The 18366-nt window shown below is 48.4% G+C and overlaps 1 protein-coding gene across 1 annotated transcript in view; it reads left to right on the top strand.

Moving 5' to 3' along the window:
* The window catches only part of LOC102937744 (dedicator of cytokinesis protein 2), a 326706-nt gene that overhangs the window by 69670 nt on the left and 238670 nt on the right, over positions 1 to 18366 (top strand). The window contains 1 exon segment of the mRNA XM_043545086.1: positions 10534 to 10637. Coding sequence (XP_043401021.1) covers positions 10534 to 10637 — 104 coding nt within the window.

The following is an 18366-nucleotide window of genomic DNA, read 5'->3' on the forward strand; positions in this document are numbered from 1 at the left end:
AGCATTGCAGTTGTGACTTCTATATCCCCGTCCCCGCCTTCAGCTCGTTTTCATGCTAATTGGGGCTCAATTACCACTGACAGCTGGGTCCTGAGCACCTTCAGATTGGGGTATGCCATCCTGTTCCTTTCTGTCCCTCCTCCTCACCCACTACCCTGTCTCTCTTCAGGGACCCTTCTCACAAGACACTGCTCCTTGAGCAGGTTCAGTCTCTACTAGCATTAGGCGCTGTGGAGGAGCTCCCTCAGCAGGGGCGGCAGGTTTGTATAATTTTTGGTGGTGCCCAGAACGGGTCCAAGTCTTGCCCCCACACACCTGCCTAAGGCTCTGGGAGGGACTTTGGGTGTGGGAGGGGTTTGAGGTGCAGGCTCTGGGAGGGAGTTTGGTTGCGGGGGGCAGGCTCTGGGCTGGGGCAGGGGTTTGGGGTGTGGGAAAGGGTGAGGGGTGCGGTGCTTACATTGGGTGGCTCCTGAAAGCGACCTGCACACCCCTCTGGCAGCAGCTCCTAGGCGGGGGCCGGGAGGTCTCAGCGTGCCGCTGCCCACAGGCACCGCCCCCGCAGCTCCCATTGGCCGCAGTTCCTGGCCAATGGGAGCTGCGGAATTGGCGCTTGAGGCGGGGGCAGCGTGCGGAGACACTCCCCCCCGGTGCCGTAGACCCGTTCCAGCTGCTTCCAGGAGTGGCGCGGAGCCAGTTTAGCCTCGCTGCGCTGTTGGTGATGGTGGCGGCAGGGGAGGCGAGGGGAAGAGACCCAGCTCCAAACATTGGTGGAGCCAGGCCCCCAGACCATGAATATTCCTGGAGCACGGACACCACAAGCCCATATAACTCGCTGCCCCTGGCATCAGGGCGAAGGGTTTTATTTCCAGTACTTTCTGGTTCCCCAATCCAAAGGAGGGGTGAGACCTAGGCTTGGTCTCCACAACCTCAACAAATATATCAGATTCACGGTATTCCAGGTGATCACAATCCTCCTACATTAAATCAGAATGACTGGTTTGCTGCTCTGGACCTTCAGGACACTTCCTTTCAGGGGCTGATTCTTCCGAGCCACAGACGGTTTCTCCAGTTCATTATCAGTATGCAGTAATCCCCTTTGGCCTTCTCTCTGTATGGTTATAGTGATAGCCTACCTCATGAAAGGGGAAATTCATATCTTCCTCTACCTGGGCAATTGGTTACTGAAGGGCAAGTCCAGGGAAGAAGTTCAGTCTCGCGTACACTTCACACTACGCTTACTCAATTACCTGGGTCTCATTCCCAACAGAGAAGTCAATGTTGGTCCCCACTTCAAGAACTTAGTTCTTTGGGGCTTAATAGATTCTACAAGTTCGAGAGCTCTTCTGCCAACAGATGGTTTTCAGGCAATTCTTCATCTGTGTCTACAGCTTGAGTGTGCCTAAGTCTGTTGGATCACATGGCTGCTTGCACACAGGTGGTAGAGTTTGCGTCTTTGCCCTCTCCAGATGTGGCTGAGGACAGTTTATTGTCCAGCCCATCACCCTTTGGAGTGATGGGTCTGGCTCCCTCCATTGATCCTGGACTACTTATGGTGGTAGACAGTTCAGGGTAATGTATGCCCAGGAGTTCCCTTTGCTTGGTCCCCATTGACCAGGACCATTGTCACCTATGTCTCCTTGGGAGGCTGGGGTTGCTGAGAGTTCAGGATCTGTGGTCCGAAAGGAAGTTCTGTTTTTTTCATGTCAACATTCTGGAGCTTCAGGCCAATTACAATGTTTGTCACGCTTCAGAGGGGTAGCCGTGTTAGTCTGGATCTGTAAAAGCGGCAAAGAGTCCTGTGGCACCTTATAGACTAACAGACGTATTGGAGCATGAACTTTCGTGGGTGAATATCCACTTCGTAGGATGCATGTAGTGGAAATTTCCAGAGGCAGGTATAAATATGCAAGCAAGAATCAGGCTAGGGATAACGAGGTTAGTTCAATCAGGGAGGATGAGGCCCTCTTCTAGCAGTTGAGGTGTGAACACCGAGGGATGAGAAACTGCTTTTCTAGTTGGCGAGCCATTCTCAGTCTTCGTTTAATCCTGAGCTCATAGTATCAAATTTGCAAATGAACTGAAGCTCTGCAGTTTCTCTTTGAAGTCTGGTCCTGAAGTTTTTTTGCTGCAGGATGGCTACCTTTAAATCTGCTATTGTGAGTCCAGCGAGATTGAAGTGTTCTCCTACAGGTTTTTGTATATTGCCATTTTAATGTATGTCACGCCTTTCGAGATTGCATCATGGGCCTAGCAGCTCACATTCTTATGGACAATACCACCATGATGTATTATGAGGGCTTTAAACTAGATTCACCAGGGGAAGGAAACCAAAGCTCTGAGGTAAGTGGGGACGTGGGATACCAGGAGGAAGCACGAGAAGGAGAGCGTGAGAGGGGAGGGCTCCTGCCTCATATTGAGAAAGAGGGACAATCAGAGAGCTATCATAGAATATCAGGATTGGAAGGGACCTCAGGAGGTCATCTAGTCCAACCCCCTGCTCAAAGCAGGACCAATCCCCAATTTTTGCCCCAAATCCCTAAATGGCCCCCTCAAGGATTGAACTCACAACCCTGGGTTTAGCAGGCCAATGCTCAAACCACTGAGCTATCCCTCCCCCCGAATCTCAAGTTATCTCAAGTGCCTATACATAAATGCAAGAAGCCTGGGAAACAAGCAGGGAGAACTGGAAGTCCTGGCACAGTCAAGGAATTAGGATGTGATTGGAATAACAGAGACTTGGTGGGATAACTCGCATGACTGGAGTACTGTCATGGATGGATATAAACTGTTCCGGAAGGACAGGCAGGGCAGAAAAGGTGGGGGAGTTGCATTGTATGTAAGGGAGCAGTATGACTGCTCAGAGCTCCGGTATGAAACTGCAGAAAAACCTGTTTAGAAGCGTGAGCAACAAGGGTGATGTCGTGCTATAGACCACAAGACCAGGGGGATGAGGTGGAAGAGGCTTTCTTTAGGCAACTCATGGAAGTTACTAGATCGCAGGCCCTGGTTCTCATGGGAGACTTCAATCACCCTGATACCTGCTGGGAGAGCAATACAGCGGTGCACAGACAATCCAGGAAGTTTTTGGAAAGTGTAGGGGACAATTTCCTGGTGCAAATGCTGGAGGAACCAACTAGGAGCAGAGCTCTTCTTGACCTGCTGCTCACAAACCGGGAAGAATTAGTAGGGGAAGCAAAAGTGGATGGGAACCTGGGGGGCAGTGACCATGAGATGGTTGAGTTCAGGATCCTGACACAGGGAAGAAAGGAGAGCAGCAGAATACGGACCCTGGACTTCAGAAAAGCAGACTTTGACTTCCTCAGGGAACTGATACAGACTAGGGACCGAATGGCTAGGCAGCAGTTCTGCGGAAAAGGACCTAGGGGTTACAGTGGACAAGAAGCTGGATATGAGTCAGCAGTGTGCCCTTGTTGCCAAGAAGGCCAATGGCATTTTGGGATGTATAAGTAGGGTTATAGCGAGCAGATCGAGGGATGTGATCGTTCCCCTCTATTCGACATTGGTGAGGCCTCATCTGGAGTACTGTGTCCAGTTTTGGGCCCCACACTACAAGAAGGACGTGGATAAATTGGAGAGAGTCCAGCGAAGGGCAACAAAAATGATTAGGGGTCTGGAACACATGACTTATGAGGAGAGGCTGAGGGAACTGGAATTGTTTAGTCTGCGGAAGAGAAGAATGGGGGGGATTTGATAGCTGCTTTCAACTACCTGAGAGGTGGTTCCAGAGAGGATGGTTCTAGACTATTCTCAGTGGTAGAAGAGGACAGGACAAGGAGTAATGGTCTCAAGTTGCAGTGGGGGAGATTTAGGTTGGATATTAGGAAAAACTTTTTCACTAAGAGGGTGGTGAAACACTGGAATGCGTTACCTAGGGAGGTGGTAGAATCTCCTTCCTTGGAAGTTTTTAAGGTCAGGCTGATTTGGGATGATTTGATTGGGGATTGGTCCTGCTTTGAGCAGGGAGTTGGACTAGATGACCTCCTGAGGTCCCTTCCAACCCTGATATTCTATGATTCTATGATGGGCAGGATCCCCTGGCAGAATAACATGAGGGGGGAAGGTTTCAGAGTAGCAGCCGTGTTAGTCTGTATTTGCAAAAAGGAGTACTAGTGGCACCTTAGAGACTAACCAATTTATTTGAGCATAAGCTTTCGTGAGCTACAGCTCACTTCATCGGATGCATTCAGTGGAAAATACAGTGAGGAGATTTATATACACACAGAACATGAAAAAATGGGTGTTATCATACACACTGTAAGGAGAGTGATCACTTAAGATGAGCTATTACCAGCAGGAGAGCGGGGGGGGGGGGGGGAGGGAGAAAACATTTTGTAGTGATAATCAAGGTGGGCCATTTCCAGCAGTTAACAGGAACATCTGAGGAAGGGGGTGGGGCGGGGGAAGAAATAAACATGGGGAAATAGTTTTACTTTGTGTAATGACCCATCCACTTCCAGTCTCTATTCAAGCCTAAGTTAAGTCAATTGTATCCAGTTTGCAAATTAATTCCAATTCAGCAGAAGGAGTCAAGGAGAGCTGGCTGTATCTTAAAGAATCCTTATTGAGGTTACAGGGACAAAGCATCCCGATGTGTAGAAAGAATAGTAAATACAGCAGGTGACCATCTTGGCTTAACAGTGAAATCCTTGCTGATCTTAAACACAGAAAAGAAGCTTACAAGAAGTGGAAGCTTGGACAAATGACCAGGGAAGAGTATAAAAATATTGCTCGGGCATGCAGGAGTGAAATCAGGAAGGCCAAATCACACCTGGAGTTACAGCTAGCAAGAGATGTTCAGAGTAACAAGAAGGGTTTCTTCAGGTATGTTAGCAACAAGAAGAAAGTCAAGGAAAGTGTGGGCCCCTTACTGAATGAGGGAGGCAACCTAGTGACAGAGGATGTGGAAAAAGCTAATGTACTCAATGCTTTTTTTGCCTCTGTCTTCACGAACAAGGTCAGCTCCCAGACTACTGCACTGGGCAGCACCGCATGGGGAGGAGGTGACCAGCCTTCTGTGGAGAAAGAAGTGGTTTGGGACTATTTAGAAAAGCTGGACGAGCACAAGTCCATGGGGCCGGATGCATTGCATCCGAGAGTGCTAAAGGAGTTGGCAGATGTGATTGCAGAGCCATTGGCCATTATCTTTGAAAACTCATGGCAATCGGGGGAGGTCTCGGACGACTGGAAAAAGGCTAATGTAGTGCCCATCTTTAAAAAAGGGAAGGAGGAGGATCCTGGGAACTACAGGCCAGTCAGCCTCACCTCAGTCCCTGGAAAAATCATGGAGCAGGTCCTCAAGGAATCAATTCTGAAGCACTTAGAGGAGAGGAAAGTGATCAGGAACAGTCAGCATGGATTCAACAAGGGCAAGTCATGCCTGACTAATCTAATTGCCTTCTATGACGAGATAACTGGCTCTGTGGATGTGGGGAAAGCAGTGGATGTGTTGTTCCTTGACTTTAGCAAAGCTTTTGACACGGTCTCCCACAGTATTCTTGCCAGCAAGTTAAAGAAGTATGGGCTGGATGATTGGACTATAAGGTGGATAGAAAGCTGGCTAGATTGTCGGGCTCAACGGGTAGTGATCAATGGCTCCATGTCTAGTTGGCAGCCGGTATCAAGTGGAGTGCCCCAAGGGTCAGTCCTGGGGCCGGTTACGTTCAATATCTTCATTAATGATCTGGAGGATGGTGTGGATTGCACCCTCAGCAAGTTTGCAGATGACACTAAACTGGGAGGAGAGGTAGATACGCTGGAGGGTAGGGATAGGATACAGAGGGCCCAAGACTAATTAGAGGATTGGGCCAAAAATCTGATGAGGTTCAACAAGGACAAGTGCAGAGTCCTGCACTTAGGATGGAAGAATCACATGCACCACTACAGACTAGGGACCGAATGGCTCGACAGCAGTTCTGCAGAAAAGGACCTAGGGGTTACAGTGGACGAGAAGCTGGATATGAGTAAACAGTGTGTCCTTGTTGCCAAGAAGGCCAATGGCATTTTGGGCTGTATAAGTAGGGGCATTGCCAGCAGATCGAGGGATGTGATCGTTCCCCTCTATTTGACATTGGTGAGGCCTCATCTCAAGTACTGTGTCCAGTTTTGGGCCTCTGTAAAGGGGCTATGCCAGGGCTCAACCCTATCCGGGGTGGCGGGGAGCCACATCGGCTCGCTACACACAGTTAACTTTGGGGAATTTGTCCGGCCACCAGAGTCTTCCTCGGCAGCCCTTGCAGTAACTGGACAGAGCACCGTAGGCCCAGGCCCTGGGTCAGGGCACCAAATAGTCAGTAGCTCAGGCAGGGCTGAGCAAATAGTCCACTGTTAGCAGGCCAGGCCCTGGGTCAGGGCAGGGGGAACAAACAGTCAATAGCTCAGGCCCTCTGGCAGGAGCTGAGCAACACAGCATGTGTGAATTAGCCCAGTCCTCCAAGGACCTGGAAGATGGGGAGATGGCCACCCACTAGTTGGGTGGCAGAGGGGACACAGGCCCACCCACTCCACTGCATCCCAGCCCGGGGCCCCTAGCAGTGGCAAACGACCGGCTGCTGGGTCAGTGGGGATCCTGACCGCAACACACTGACATGGGTTCTGGCAAAGTTACAGACAGACTAGGGTCGGCTGTCCCCGGGCTACTTCCTAACTCCCCTCCTTCTGGTACCTGGATCCCGGCAGTGTTCTCCGGGGGGTCCAGCACCATGGGTTCCTCGGGGCAGTGGACAAGCGGCAGGGCCGGCAACGCCGCGGGAGGGCGGGCGCAGGGCAGGACCGGCAACGCCCCGGGAGGGCGGGCGCAGGGCAGGGCCGGCCAGTCTTGGCATGGACCTGGGGCTGTGGGGTTTTCTCGGTTGCGGTCTAGGCTGGCTATGTCTGGCCTCCCCAGCAACTGGTCCTCTAGTGAGCTCTGAGGTCCCGCCTTTCTACTTCTGGGTCGCCGTCTGTCTCTCTGAGGGGCGGGCTCAGAGCTTCCTGGCTCCGCCCACTCTGGTGTCTGGAGGGGCTCGACCCTCTCCGGGGCGTCCGGGAGCCACACCGCCCCGCTATAGCCCCACACTACAAGAAGGATGTGAAAAAATTGGAAAACATCCAGTGGAGGGCAACAAAAATGATTAGGGGACTGGAACGCATGACTTATGAGGAGAGGCTGAGGGAACTGGGATTGTTTAGTCTGTGGAAGAGAAGAATGAGGGGGGATTTGATAGCTGCTTTCAACTACCTGAAAGGGGGTTCCAAAGAGGATGGAGCAAGACTGTTCTCAGTGGTAGCAGATGACAGAATGAGGAGTAATGGTCTCAAATTGCAGTGGGGGAGGTCTACGTTGGATATTAGGAAAAACTTTTTCACTAGGAGGGTGGTGAAGCACTGGAATGCGTTACCTAGGGAGGTGGTAGAATCTCCTTCCTTTGAGGTTTTTAAGGTCAGGCTTGACAAAGCCCTGGCTGGGATGATTTAGTTGGGAATTGGTCCTGCTTTGAGCAGGGGGTTGGACTAGATGACCTCCTGAGGTCCCTTCCAACTTTGATATTCTGTGATTCTATGTGAACAGACAAAGGAGGAGCACACTCGAGAGTGCTGTGTTGGGAAGCAATCAGGCTTTGGCAGTTTTGCAGCGGAGAGATGTTACTCTGGTAGTCAGTTATTTACCTGGGGCCCAGAATCAACTTGTGGATCACCTCAGTAGGAATTTCTCCCTAAGTGAGAAGTGTTCTCTGGAGTCCAGTGTCCTGCAGTCCATCTTTGGAATGTGGGGCATTCCTATGATCAATCTGTTTTGAGCCTCACTCCAGGCTCCCTGACCAACGCCTTTCACGTAGGTTGGGAATCAGCACTCCTGTATGATTTCCTTCTGATTCCAGTCATCCCACAGGTAATCTTCAAACTCAGATTGGACCATGCCATAGTCATCCTCATTGCTCCAGCATGGCCGAGGCGATGCTGTTTCTCTGACCTTCTGGGGTTTTCAATGCAGCCTTCCATATCTCTTTCTCTTCATCCTGATCTCCATACTCAGCATCACAGTCAGCATCCAGCACTCAGCTCTCTCTATATCACCGCATGGCTGCTCCATGGTTAAATGAGGAGGAGGAACAATGTTTGGAGGCTGTTGGACAGGTTTTATTCAGTAGTAGGAAACCTTCCACCAGACTGGCCTATTTGGTTAAATGGAAACATTTTTTGGTGTGGTGATTGGCTTGTGGGGTTCAACCAATGTTAACTGGGATTCAGGACATCATGGAGTACTTGTTGCATTCAATTAATTGAAGGTCAACCTGGCTGTAATGTCAGTGTTTCATCCACTTACCAAAAGGAGATCAGTATTTTCGAACACCATGGTGGCAAGGTTCTTGAAAGGAGTCCTTTCTCTCCACCCACCAGTGAGAGAACCAGTTCCTTTGTGGGACCTCAGTACTGTCTTGGGGCACATGGATCAGCATTCACATCGCACTCCCCATCAGTGCCCGCCCTGAGCCGGGGAAGCTAACGATCCAACCAGTGGACCAAATTCTGTGATGAATCCTGGTCACGTGCCACCTGAGGCACGTTGCACATATGCTAGGAAGAATAGTGTGTTAGTGGCTCTGATGGGACCTTCATTTGAGCAGACCAGCTGAAGGAGCAAACAGTCTCTTCACAGATGATCTCTAGGTGGATAACTTCCTGCCTCAAGACTGCATACAAAATAGTGTGAGCTACACCCTCTCAAAGGGTGCAAGCTTACTCTACAAGGGCACAGGCTGTGTTGATGGTATTTTTAAGTGACATTTCTGTATTGGACATTTGCAGGATCACCACTTGGTTGTCCATGCATACGCTTTACAACGATTATGCCATTACTGCGGCATCCAGAGCAGTTGTCAACTTTGGTAGAGCAGTCCTCCAGTCCTTGTTTAAGTGGACTCTGGGCCCCACCTACGTGGAATACATGGCTGCATCTACTCAAAGAAGAAGAAACTGTTACTTACTGTAACTATGGTTCCTCAAGATGTGATGCAGACGTGTATTCCACAACCCGTTCCCCATCCCTTCTGCATCGGAGTCTGAACTCTTGATGTTCAGTGTGAAGGAACTGATGGGGGTTGGGGTGGCACCACCTCATCTAGCCAAGGGAGGGGCTACGGCCACAAGATGTGAGTGCCGCCTCCCTGTGGATACTGCTAGGCAAAATTATCTGGCATGTGCACAGGGAAAATGGAACCCTGGGTGACCTTGTATTTTGGTGCCTTTTCTTTGAGTTTAAGTGTATTTCCTGATCCACATGCAATTAACAATATCTAGAATTAGTAAACAGTTTATTACAGGTATGTGTTGCTCCAACCTCCCATGCCCCGCCTTTAACTTCACAGTAAAAAAGCTTTGATTTTGGGGTAATCTTAGTAATGTCTATATATGCAATTATTTATTACTAGTTCCTCTTTGTGGTTTAAATTTTATAAAATGTTTTTAAATGCTGTTTCTGTTTATCTTATAAAGTTATGGTTGTCTACTATTTTAAAAATGAGATACAGTAAAAGAATGGCATCTTGGTAAAATGTATTTAACTATTTCATTAGGTATAAAAAGTATAACTATAGGAGTATTAATAACATTCTAACTTGATGAAAATGTGAATAGCAGTAGACTAATTCTGTGCCATATGCTAGATAATTAACGGCCATACCACTATCACTGTAAACTAGCAAGCAATTAAAGATTCTTCCACATGTAGGTACAGATTTTCTGTTTTGGTACTGGTTTAAAGTGGTAATTCCTGATGATAAAGAATGTATTTAGAATGAATATTTTTTCTTTCTCATTTTTCTTTCTGAAATGTTTGAAACAAATCAAACAACTATCTAGCTATCCTAAACAGGGAATGAGGTGGGTGACCTGTGGGAAAAGAATAGCATGGGGCCATGCTATTAAAGATGGCATCATCATGCTGCTTACACCCAAAGAGGACAAATTAACCTTGCATGCTCAAAAACTAGCAGCCAATTAAGGACCCCACTTTTTATTTATTTTAAACAATTTTGTATTTAAAGCCAATTCCTGATTCTGGAAGGCATAAAGCTCCTTGTATGTTGGGGGATGCACACCAACAAACACCCTCTGTGTATGTGAGCTAGTCCCTCCTTCTCATGATTGTGGGGGGTGCCCTTCCAACCACCCCCTCTGTGTATGGGGGTTGGGGGTAGACAGGGAGTCCCTCTCAGGCCCCTCTGTGTGGGGTTATATCTGTGTAGGCAGAATGGGGAAATCCCCAAGGGGTAGCCCCATGTCACAGCTAGGGTGGGGCACTTCCATCCAGAACCCAGCCCAGAGCTCCCCTCCTGGCCTGAGTCCCACGATGCCCCCCTCACCATAGCACCCTGGGCAGTTGCCCAGGTCACCCACCCCTAAGGCTTGCCTTGCATGCGCACACCTAACTGGAACACACATCTGCATCACATTTGAAGAAACACAGTTACAGTAAATAATCATTTGTTCTCCCTGAATAGACGTCCCCTGACTTTGTGGTTTTGTGTCTCCTAGCTAAGGACAAAAGTGAAAGAATTTTCTCCATGGCCTTTGTGAAGCTGATGAGACCTGATGGTACAACCCTGCATGACGGTGAACATGACCTCATTCTATATAAGGTATTGGTGGGCCCAGGCAAATCTATTTGTTCAGAATAAAGGAGACCACAAAGAAGATGCATGTTCTCCCTCTGGACTATTTATGCCGGGCATGGGAGCTTAGGGAGTCTACTCTTTGTGTGTGCAAGTCTTTTAGTCTGTCGGCAGCAGGTACTCACTGCCCCCCTAACACAGCCCTTCCAGATGCTTCCCAGGACTTCCCATTGTCCCTTCTACCCTCTGATCCTCTAAGGCTCCATTTCCCCCCAGCTGTTTTCCATTTTCTCTGCTTTCTCCAACCTCCATTTTGCTCTTTTGCAGTGGCCCTGTACATGCCGATTGCAGTCCTTCTGCTACGATGCAGAGCAGTCATGTCTATAAGTTATAGCTTCATTTTCTGGCGTATTTTTGGGTTGCCTTCAATAGAAATGAAGGGTTTTGATTAAGAAATTAGTTAATTTGGCTGCATAATTCAGCACTTCTCTGCCACAGCAGTTGAGGATATCGAGTTAGCACAGCGTTCTGGGAGCGTGCACAATAATTCAGTTTTGCTCTGCTGTAGGAATTGAGGGCCACCTAATTAAGGTCTGTATAAAAGGATTCTATGAATAACATACCTTTCCTCTATAGAAAAGAATAAAATTATCAGACTTATAGAAAAACACACTATGCTGGGGAAGAATCAACATGGCTTTTGTAAAGGGAAATCGTGCCTCACCAATCTATTAGAATTATTTGAGAGGGGTCAACAAGCATGTGGATAAAGGTGATCCAGTGGATATAGTGTACTTGGACTTTCAGAAAGACTTTGTCAAGGTCCCTCAACAAAGGCTCTTAAACAAAGTAAGCAGTCATGGGATAAGAGGGAAGGTCCTCTCATGGATTGGTAACTGGTTAAAAGATAGGAAACAAAGGATAGGAATAAATGGTCTTTTTTCACAATGGAAAGATACTGGGGTCTTCCAAGGATCTGAATTGGGACCTGTGCCCTTCAACTTATTATATGATCTGGAAAAGGGAGTGAACAGTGTGGTGGCAAAGATTAAAGATGATACAATATTACTCAAGATAGTTAAGTCCAAAGCTGATTGTGAAGAGTTACAAAGGGACTCACAAAATTGGTTGACTGGACAACAAAATGGCAGATGATATTCAGTGTTGATAAGTGCAAAGTAATGCACACTGGAAAAAGTGATCCCAACTATGCATAAAAAATTATGGGGTTTAAATTAGCTGTTACCCCTCAAGAAAGATCTTGGAGTCATCGTGAATAGTTTTCTGAAAATATCCAGTCAATGTGCAGCAGCAGTCAAAAAAAGTAACAATGTTAGGAACCATCAGGAAAGGGATAGATAATAAGACAGAAAATATCATCATGGCAGTATAAAATTACATGGCATGCCCACACCTTGAATACTACCTGCAGTTCTGGTTGCTCTACCTCAAAAAAGATATGTTAGAATTGGAAAAGGTACAAAGAAGGACAACAAAAATGATGAGGGATATGGAACAGCTTCCATATGAGGAGAGATTAAAAAGACTGGAACTTTTCATCTTAGAAGAGAGATGACTAAGGGGGGATATGATAGAGGTCTATAAAATCCTGAATGGCGTGGAGAAAGTGAATAAGGAAGTGTTATTTACCCCTTTACATAACACAACACAAGAACAAGGGGTCACCTAATGAAATTAATAGGCAGCAGGTTTAAAACAAACATAAGGAAGTACTTCTTTATGCAATGCAAAGTCAACCTGTGGACCTCATTGTCAAAATTTTAACTGCATTAAAAAAATTAGATAAATTCATGGAGGATAGGTCCATCAATGGCTATTCGCCAAGATGGTCAGGGACGCAACTGCATGATCCAGGTGTCCCTAAATGTCTGACTGACAGAAGCTGGGACAGGATGACAGGGGATGGATCACTCAATCATTGTCCTGCTATGTTTGTTCCCTCTGAAGCACCTGGCACTGGCCACTGTTGTAAGACAGGATACTGGGCTAGATGGACCTTGGTCTGACCTAATATGGTTGTTATTATGTTCTCTGTCTTTGCTTCCCTCCTTTCACTGTGCTGGTATTAATCAGAGATGGGAAACCCTAAAGGTGCCATTTAGCCTGTGCTCCAGAGATCAGCTCAGGATCATTCCCTATATTTTCTAGTGCTTCATCCAGTCTAGTTATAAATGTTTCCAATGGTGGATCTGTCACCCTTCCCATGGGCCTCTTCATGGGAGCTGGGGAGGCTCTACAACCTGCTCCCTTCCCAGGACTGCCCACCACTGAGTGGCACTTCCTCCTTTTAAGCCCCTCCTCCATTCGTGGCATGTCTTGCAGGTGCGGTGGTGTGGGGCAACTCCAGCCCAAAGTAGCTCCTTATCCCTTTCTGTGTTGGTGTGAAGTTTATTCACCGTGTTATGGTGCCCTTAATCTCTGTGCATAATACAGCCCCTCTTATCCGTGATCACTTTTCTTTCTTTTCTGATATACTTTTTGGTATTTTTCTGGAAATGCAGTGTGCCCATAACTGAACCTCACTGTGTTCTGTTTCTTGCACAACAGGGCTTTGATCCCTGATTGAGGCTCCTAGATACTACTGCAATACAAATAATAAATAAATAGAGCAGAGCCATGTAGAGGGACTATTACCATATGTAAAAAGAAAAGGAGTACTTGTGGCACCTTAGAGACTAACCAGTTTATTTGAGCATGAGCTTTCGTGAGCTACAGCTCACTTCAAAAGCTCATGCTCAAATAAACTGGTTAGTCTCTAAGGTGCCACAAGTACTCCTTTTCTTTTTACGAATACAGACTAACACGGCTGTTACTCTGAAACCTATTACCATATGAATATTCATATAACTGGAATGATACTGGAAAAAATATTGATCAATAAGTAAGCACTGTCCTAGAGGATAACAGCGTTATAAGTAGCTACCAACATGGATTTAATAAGAACAAATCATACCAAACCAACCCAGTTCTTCTTTGAATGCTTGTTCACGTCAATTCCAATCAGGTGTGCGCGCACCACGTGCGCAGTTGCTGGAAAGTTTTTCCCCCAGCAGGTCCCATCGGGTTGACTATGGAGCCCCCTGGAGTGGCGCCTTCATGGCCCATGATATTACGGCGCCGCTCCCCATCACCCCGGTTCTGCTCCCTGGCACAGTCGGGCTCTGCCCTCCGATGGTCGGGCTCAGAGTACTCTTCCGAGATGGAGGCTGAGTCTCCTGACACAGCTGGTACCTCTCATGATCCCGGCACCGGTTCTGGCACTGCAGAGTCGTGGACTGATTGGCACTGGCGGTATCTTGGCCACCTCAATGGCAGGACCCAGTACAAAGGCCCTTTTGGACTCCTTGGGCCTATCATCAGGCTCAGGGCTCCAGGGCCGCATTGGTGGCGTCTGCACCCTGTGCCCGCCCCCCCCAGCAATGTCGGTGGCGTGGCACACCCCCAGGACTCCGGAGAACCCTGCACGGGACAAGGATTCTGGGTCTTCACACTCAGGTGCAGCACCCAAACCAGCACCACCAATTGTACTGGAGCCAATTGTGCATCACGGGAGGGACTGACACACCCCACCCAGCCTTTAGGAAGACCTGTTCCCACGGGCCTTTTCCTCCTCCTCCTCTTTGGAAGAGGCAGTGGTGGGCAACCCCCCCCCCAGCAATGGATGCCAGGGGACACCAGGACCTTCTTAGAAGGGTGGCTCTAAACCTAAACCTCCAGGCGGAGGAGGTCACAGAGGAGTCGGATACAACCAGAGGTCCAGAAGACTATCCAGGACCTGCCCTTTGACTGTGCAGGCTTATTTGCCCAAAATTTGGACTCTCGCTTGCACAGTCTTAAGGACTCATGGGTGACTCTAGGGTCTTTGGGGATCCACACCCCTGCACCCCAAAGAAAGCCATTTAAGCCTCAGCCCCGTCGCACTTCTACTCCGTGTCCCCGAGGCGAGACTCCTTCAGGAGACAGGGCAGGAATAATAGGAGGCGCCCATAACAGTCCACCTCAGGCCAAGGCCAGGGATCTTCCAAACATCTCCCAGGCCCGAAGCCAAACTTTTGAAGATGTGCCCGAGGACAGAGCATCAGTATCTAACTCTGATCCTTATCCCCCCTTTGTGAATCGACTCTCCTGCTTCCACTGTGCTTGGTCCCAGATCATGTCAGATCGCTGGGTCTTTAGCACGGTTCCCTCCCACCCTCCTTCCCCGTCCCTCTTCAGGGGCCCTTCTCGTGAACAACTCCTTCTGCAGGAGGTGCAATTGCTCCTCGCTCTTGGAGCAATAGAGGAGATTCCTCAGGAGTTATGGGGCAAGGGGTTCTATTCCCGCTATTTCCTCATCCCCAAGGCCAAGGATGGGCTCCGGCCTATCCTGGATCTGCGAGATCTCATCACGTTCATAAGGAAAGGGAAGTTTTGCATGCTCTCCCTGGCCTCCATCATTGCTTCCCTGGATCCAGGGGACTGGTACGCCACCCTCTACTTGAAAGATCCGTACTTTCGTATCTCCATTATCCTGGCACACAGAAGGTTTCTTCGCTTTGTGGTCAGCGGCCAGCACTACCAGTTCAGGGTGCTCCCGTTTGGGCTTTTGGCGGCCCCGCAGGTATTCACCAAGTGTATGGTGGTCGTGGCAGCCTTCCCCTGCAAACGTCAGGTCCAAGTTTTCTCGTACCTGGATGACTGGCTCATCAAGACCAAGTTGCAAGCACAGGCTGCGGAGCATGTGTCTCTGGCTCGTGCCACCTTCCTCAGGCTGGGCCTTGTACTGACCGTACTAAAATCCACAGTATCCCTAACGCAGAGAATAGAATTCATAGGGGCTCTCTTGGACTCCATGCAAGCCAATGTGTTCCTCCCCGAGCCACACTTCCAAGCACTCAGGAACATTCATAGATTCATAGAATCCTAGAATATCAGGGTTGGAAGGGACCTCAGGAGGTCATCTAGTCCAACCCTCTGCTCAAAGCAGGATCAATCCCCAACTAAATCATCCCAGCCAGGGCTTTGTCAAGCCTGACCGTAAAAACCTCTAAAGATGGAGATTCCACCACCTCCCTTGGTAACCCATTCCAGTGCTTCACCACCCTCCTAGTGAAATAGTGTTTCCTAATATCCAACCTAGACCTCCCCCACTGCAACTTGAGACCATTACTCCTCTTTCTGTCATCTGCCACCACTGAGAACAGTCTAGATCTGTTAGAAAAGGAGTACTTGTGGCACCTTAGAGACTAACCAATTTATTTGAGCATAAGCTTTCGTGAGCTACAGCTCAGCATCGGATGAAGTGAGCTGTAGCTCATGAAAGCTTATGCTCAAATAAATTGGTTAGTCTCTAAGGTGCCACAAGTACTCCTTTTCTTTTTGTGAATACAGACTAACACGGCTGTTATTCTGAAACCTAGATCTGTTAGGGGGCTTATTCCTTCACCCACTTACTTCCCTGGTCCTTCTCGCATGAACAGAGAGCAACAATACCCGAAGTCCAAAGGTGCAAACAATTTGATGTTTATTGGGGTGAACTTCCAGCAAGCATGATTCCAGTTTCCTTCCTTAGTGTCCCCCTTCCCAGGTCTGACACCACAGAGCCTTACACCTGTGTCCCTGTTCCCATTCCTGCCCTTAGCCAAACATGATTCCAATTTCCCCACCCCCATTCCCACACACTCACACACTTCCCAACTGACTGCAGACTATATAGTAAAACTTGAGTTCTGCTTAGCTATACCTTAACCAATCATTTTCCTGAAATTTAACTAACCAATCCTAACATATTGTAACATGATTATGTAACCAATTATATCCCACCACCTTAGTTAGTTTACACCCAGCAAAATTAATTATACAGCAGATAGGAACAATCACAGAACCAGACAGAGATTATACAGACAAACAATGTGGAAATGGGGACTACAGTGATAGAACAAACACAGAAATGAGGATTTCACATCCCAGCTATGGATAAGTGAGTTCTTGCCAGACAGGATGCTATCAAACTAAGTTTCCTTTTACATCTTCTAAGCACTTCCCTTTCTCTGGAGGCGATAGGCATTATCAGGACAGGACTGTATTCCTAACAGCCCAATAGTACCTTATTTCAAATGTGACTAGTTTGGAATGTGAGGAGGTGACCGATCGCTTCCCAGCTTATGGCAGCCTCTGCTGCTTAGCCAAAGGCCTTAGCCTAAGAACAGGGCCTCAGACTGTCACAGTAAGAGAAGGACCTTACACTGGCAGACAGTGATTTTGATTCTTTCTTTTATACCTCTATAACTAGCCAAGTGATAAGAATACACCTAAATTCTTAGAGTACAGGCCTTTACAGACAGGCCTGAATATCTATATCCTAACAAGATCCATCCCCTTTGGAACCCCCTTTCAGGTAGTTGAAAGCAGCTATCAAATCCCCCCTCATTCTTCTCTTCCACAGACTAAACAATCCCAGTTCCCTCAGCCTCTCCTCATAAGTCATGTGTTCCAGTCCCCTAATCATTTTTGTTGCCCTCCGCTGGACGTTTTCCAATTTTTCCACATCCTTCTTGTAGTGTGGGGCCCAAAACTGGACACAGTACTCCAGATGAGGCCTCACCAATGTCGAATAGAGGGGAATGATCACGTCCCTCGATCTGCTGGCAATGCCCCTACTTATACAACCCAAAATGCCATTGGCTTTCTTGGCAACAAGGGCACACTGTTGACTCATACCCAGCTTCTCGTCCACTGTAACCCCTAGGTTCTTTTCTGCGGAACTGCTGCCGAGCCACTCAGTCCCTAGCCTGTAGCAGTGCATGGGATTCTTCCGTCCTAAGTGCAGGACTCTGCACTTGTCCTTGTTGAACCTCATCAGATTTCTTTTGGCCCAATCCTCTGATTTGTCTAGGTCCCTCTGTATCCTATCCCTACCCTCCAGCATATCTACCTCTCCTCCTACATTATCGATTCCCCACAACGATAGCCAGAAATTGCATGAAACCGCTAGGGCATATGGCGACCTACACATAAATGGTCCAGTATGCCAGATTGTGCCTTCAGCCTCTCCAGGAGTGGTTGCTGCAGGTACACAGGCTCAGCAGGGACCCACTGGACAGATTAGTCACCCTCCCCCCTCACATTCTCGAGTCTCTCCAATGGTGGCTGCAGCCACAAGTGGTCTGTGCGGGAGTACCCTTTGCCAGATCCCAACCTACGCTATCACTGGTCACGGATGCCTCGGCGCTTGGTTGGGGAGCGCACCTGGGCAATATCAGAACCCAAGGCCTATGGTCCCACGCAGAACTATGGCTGAATATCAACATAAGGGAGCTGAGGGTGGTTTGTCTGGCATGCCAAGCGTTCCAGGCCTGCCTGCAGGGCACATATGTGTCGGTGTTGAAAGACAACAACACAGTGTTGTTCTATATAAACAAACAGAGTGGTGCTCGCTCCTCTCCCCTGTGTCAGGAAGCCCTCAGGCTGTGCAACTTTTGCATTGCCCACTCAATACACCTAGAGGCGTCATATCTTCCGGGAGCGCAAAACAAGCTAGCTGACTGCCTCAGCCACTTGTTTCACGATCATGAATGCTTCCTCAGGCCGGACATCACGCACTTGATTTTCCAAAGGTGGAAAATCCCCACATAGACCTGTTCACGACGCGGAGCAACAGGAAGTGCCAGTGGTTCTGCTCATTTCTGAGCTACAGCCCAGGCTCCATCGCGGATGCCTTTCACCTTTCATGGATGGGTCACCTGCTGTATGCGTT

Source organism: Chelonia mydas, chromosome 4 (assembly GCF_015237465.2).
Source record: "Chelonia mydas isolate rCheMyd1 chromosome 4, rCheMyd1.pri.v2, whole genome shotgun sequence".
NCBI classification, from domain to species: Eukaryota; Metazoa; Chordata; order Testudines; family Cheloniidae; genus Chelonia; species Chelonia mydas.